The sequence below is a fragment of the Scyliorhinus torazame genome, chromosome 16, assembly GCF_047496885.1.
Source record: "Scyliorhinus torazame isolate Kashiwa2021f chromosome 16, sScyTor2.1, whole genome shotgun sequence".
NCBI lineage: Eukaryota > Metazoa > Chordata > Chondrichthyes > Carcharhiniformes > Scyliorhinidae > Scyliorhinus > Scyliorhinus torazame.
Genome location: NC_092722.1, coordinates 123,471,237 through 123,475,840, shown reverse-complemented (window position 1 = coordinate 123,475,840; position 4,604 = coordinate 123,471,237). Strand labels below are relative to the sequence as shown.

The window sequence follows — 4,604 nt, the reverse complement described above, 5'->3', positions numbered from 1 at the left end:
CTCCTCTACCTGTACCCCGCTAGCCCACTCTACCAACTCGTCGTAATCCTGGGACATAATCACTCCCATTTTTAGGATAGTCTGGTGGGCACTAGAGAGTCCATCTTTAAAAGCTTGGATGAACGCCCGTTCCCCACGGCATGGGTTCCCTTGCCCTGAGCTCTCTTGGTACACGTGGAACAATCGTTCCCCGTATTCAGAAGCTCCTTCCCTTTTCTGCTGTCTTGTGGTAGTGATCTTGCTCCAGTTAGTGGGAGTGTTCCCTAACACTCTCTGGATTTCCATTTTAAATTGGACAAAGGGGTCCTGCTGTGCATCTATCTCTGCTGTTAAAGCGACGGCATGTGTCCACCGTCCCCCGTTATAATCCTGGGCTGCAGGAGTGCCGGGTCCGCCAGCTACCTGCCTCCACTTATCTGCTGGACAGGCTGCCCTGACCAGCTGGTGTACGTCTCTTAGGTGTAACTGGTGTCCTACCCAGATTGTGTTTAATTCTTCACAGAATTTGGTGTTTGCGCTTCTAGGTTGCAATTTGCCCAGGGAAGCCATTATCTGCTGTCTCTCACCTGGGGTAAAGGGTTTATAATTAGCTTCTGATCCCCCTCGGGTTACTGGCGCTAAATTGTATTCTAACGCACCCCACCCTGCTGGACGGGCGGTTGGCCCCTGCTGTGTGGGCTCGTAAGGGGGTAGGGGATCGGTTTCCCGCCTCCCTTATTGTTCTCTCAACACGTGGTTGTGTTTCTCCAGTTCCCTTACTCTAGATTCTAATTCCCTGATCTTCTCTTTGTCTTCCTTCCACTTTTCAGTAGAGGTGCCTACTTGTTCAATTCGTCCTGCTAACTCACGTACTAACATTATCCCTATCTTTTTAGTCTTGTTTCTCTTCTCTTTGTCTATCCAACCCCTCTGTTGTTCTAAGGTCTGGGAAGTGTCCCAGCCGTCCTTCTTCATCTTTTTTATCACCGCTTGTCTGTCTGTCATATATGTCTCGAAAAGAGAAACTGCAGATCCCCTTTTTATATCATTGCCTGCCATCTCGCAGACTTCAAGAACCCCGGTTCCTATGAGTAAAGTGTGCTCTCTACTGGAGGGACTTCACTACCCCCCCAGCCACTATTACTACCCTAGCACCGTCTGTACGGCCGCAGCTGCCTCCTAGCAAAATGTGCTCTCTACTGAAGGGACTTCACTACCCCCCCCCCCCAGCCACTATTACTATTCCAGCGCCGCGCTATCGCTACCGTCTCTCAGGGTTTGACTTATACTCACGGTGTCCACTATTACCACCTCGGCAACGTGCTTCTCCACCGGAGTTCGGCTCTAGGTCAGAGTTGATTAGCTCCTTTTCCGCACTGCTACTAAGACATTTGACAGCCCAGTACCCAACTTATGGTCTACTTTCATACAAGAACTCTGCGTTTGTTCGCCACTACTGAGTTCGGGGTTAGCCGATTTCTGCCACTTGTGCTTCACAATCCTTCGTGCCTTTGGTGCCTCAATGACCACTTCAAATCCTGACCTTCGTGTGGGAGATTCCTCCTCTTGACAGCCAGTCTAAGGCTGGGCGTTTGGGGCAGCACTACCTTTTCCATTTGTTGATCTGCACAAGCCACAAATCCTTAATACTATCAGCAGTTAGCACCAAACTTTATCTATTATCATGTCACTATACAGTCAAGACTTATATCACTATGCTTATCACTATAGGTACCTTATTTTAAACTGCACCTTTTGACCTGTCTGACTCCTGCAGATTCGAAACAATCTTTACCCCAGCTTTCCGATCGAGGCCTTCGATCGGAACTCACCAGAAGTAAGATCCTGCCGACTATGCCAATATGTTGTGGGAAATTCAACCACTTCGGGAGTCAGACTTACTGTGTTCAATCAGTGCAGTTTATTGTTACACAAATCTTCAGGAGAAAGCGTACGTACCCCGCAGTACGGTAGCTAACCTTTCTCGTGGTTAGAATGGCAGTCATTCATTTTATACTTTGGGTTCACAATGAGCCCAGATACAAAACAATTATCATCTTGTTATCTTTAAACAGCCACTTCGGGTTCACAATGAGCCCAGATACAAAACAATTATCACCTTGTTATCTTTAAACATTTTATAGATTGTACATCGCTATTTGTAAGCGTTTTGCCATTTACACATGGTTATAGTTAAAGAGGTTTTACAGGTTACATGTAGCAGCAGGAAACCAGTATCAATTGTCCCTTTGTTTTAGGAAATGGCCCAAGATATTCGTATTAGCATATCATTGTGTACACCTTGGCTGAAGTCAGCTTTATTCAAGTGGTGTCCCGCATTTATGTATTTCTTAATCTTCCTGTCTGGCTCCCTTTGTCCTGGATCTGTTCCTATCTGTCCCACTGGCACCCCACTGGGCTCCAGGCATCAGTTATGCCTGCTTTATTCTCTGTGTCTCCATCTTGTGTGTCAGGCAGCCATCTTCTGTGCCAAGTGCCCTTCTGAACCATTTCCCACTTCACAGCTCAAGGTGGTAGATAGAGCACACCTCACAAGGGCGAGTATGAGCTGGCTCTTTGAGGAGGTAGAAGATGTGTGTGAACGTTGCGGGGGAAGGGGGGCCCGCAAACCACGTTCATATGTTTTGGTCCTGTCCAAAACTGGAGGATTACTGGAAGGAGGGTATTCTCTAAAGTGATGAACGTGAAACTGGGCCCGGGCCCTCTGGAGGCCATATTTGGGGTGTCGGACCAGCCGGGGTTGAAAACGGGAACGGAGGCAGATGTTGTAGGCTTCGCCTTGTTTATCGCCCGAAGGCGGATCCTGGTAGGGTGAAGATCAACCTCTGTACATTTGGGAGAAAATGTGAAAAAGGAGGAGAATAATTTTTTTTTTAAACAAAACAATAATTCTCTTGTAATGTCAGTGTTCAGAGTCACCAATAGGATCCAGTACTGGAATATGAATTACATGCCATAGTACCATATGGTGCCGTAACATTGCTAATTATCCTTACTCTGTCATCTCATGGTAACCAAAGGCCCGGGTTAAAATTATTTCCAAAGAAAAAAAGTTCATTATCAGCAAGTTACAATTGTAGGTAACATGGATCATGAAAGATTTTTTTCTCTTGCAGTAACACACAGAAAGATTTGTTGAAAGTGGAGCTCGATCAGCTTCAATGTCACTTCACGTGGGCTCCACAGAGAAAAAACATTGACCTGGACAATATGAAGCGAAGATTAGAAGATTCAATACATCTTTATATGCAATATAAAGCCACGTCTTATAACCAACTCGCTTTTGTAAACTGTCTGCAAGGAAAGTATGTGGAAGGGATTCAAAACTTAGAGGAAGCTGAAAAATTACTGAGGGAGAATCATGAAGATGAATTTGATGAAAGAATCATCATCACCTATGGAAACTATGCCTGGGTATATTATCACATGGGACTACTGACAGAGGCTCAGTCCTACCTCGACAAACTGGAGAGGATCTGTAAACAATTTCCTGATGCCTCTCGGTGCACAGCAATGATACCTGCAGTATCTGGGGAGAAGGGTTGGTTACTGTTGAAGTCTGGCGTTCAATCCTATAACGAGGCAATGTATTGTTTTGAAATGGCTCAGAAGAAATATCCAAATAACATTGACTGGAACGTTGGATATGCGATTGTCCTGTCTCATCTGGAAGGGCTTTCTGGTGCCACTGAGAGTGCTGACTCAAGTCAATCAGTGAAGCAATGGAGACGTGTGCTTGAGCTCGATCCCAATGACGCTGAAGCAATGGTGCAGTTGGCTCTGAAGCTCCGAGTCTTCGAGCAATATGAGGACGCAAACACTTTAGTTCAACAAGCACTGGCGAAGTCCCCTGGTCTTCCATATGTGCTCCGTTATGCAGCAAAATTTTACAGAAAGGTTAGAAATATCGAAAAAGCCCTGAAGCTGCTGGACAAAGCATTAAAAATGACTCCCAAATCTGCCTTCTTATACCACCAGAAAGGCATGTGTTACAAAAACAAAATACAGACACTGAAAAAATCTCAAGGCAGCAAAGGTTCTGGCAAAATTGATACATTAATCAACGATCGTAAAGAGTGTTTTAAAAAAGCACTTGAGCTCAAGCCATCATTTATTCTTGCAGAACTAGGTTATGCACACATCTGTTCCATAAATGAAGAATATCGTGAAGCAGAGGACATCTACAGTAAACTCCTGGAATTGGAAAATACATGTCCAGAAAATAAGCAAGAAATACGTTTTCAGTTTATGTTATTTGAACAGAATTACAGACACTCAAATCAAATGCCATCAAATATTTTCTGGAAGGATTTAAAATCAAACATGACTCAAACTCACGGAACAATTGTCACACCCATTTGGAGAAAATAGCCAAGAACCCACAGACATCGTGACTTTCTGCATTTGTGGGATCATACATATGTTGGATGGGGAGGAATGCTTTGAAAAGATCTTGGAGATTGAACTTGGTGATGCTGAATAGTTACGTGCTCTCCCTGAATTAAACATTTCTATCCAGGCGAACAATTAATTTCCAACCTAACATATCTGAAAGATTCATTCATATTCTCGGACATATAAAATGGTTTGGCCGGAAACTTTGT

General features: G+C 44.5%; 1 protein-coding gene across 1 annotated transcript; it reads left to right on the top strand.

Moving 5' to 3' along the window:
* Positions 1 to 3,426: 3,426 nt before the first annotated feature.
* Positions 3,427 to 4,371, top strand: LOC140392290 (interferon-induced protein with tetratricopeptide repeats 5-like). Its single transcript, XM_072477608.1, has one exon. The coding sequence runs from the start codon at positions 3,427 to 3,429 to the stop codon at positions 4,369 to 4,371; it is 945 nt and encodes a 314-aa protein (XP_072333709.1).
* The last annotated feature ends 233 nt before the right edge of the window (positions 4,372 to 4,604 follow it).

Coding starts and splice junctions, on each gene's coding strand:
- LOC140392290 (XM_072477608.1), top strand. CDS start 3,427: ATGGGACTACTGACAGAGGCTCAGTCCTACCTCGACAAACTGGAGAGG.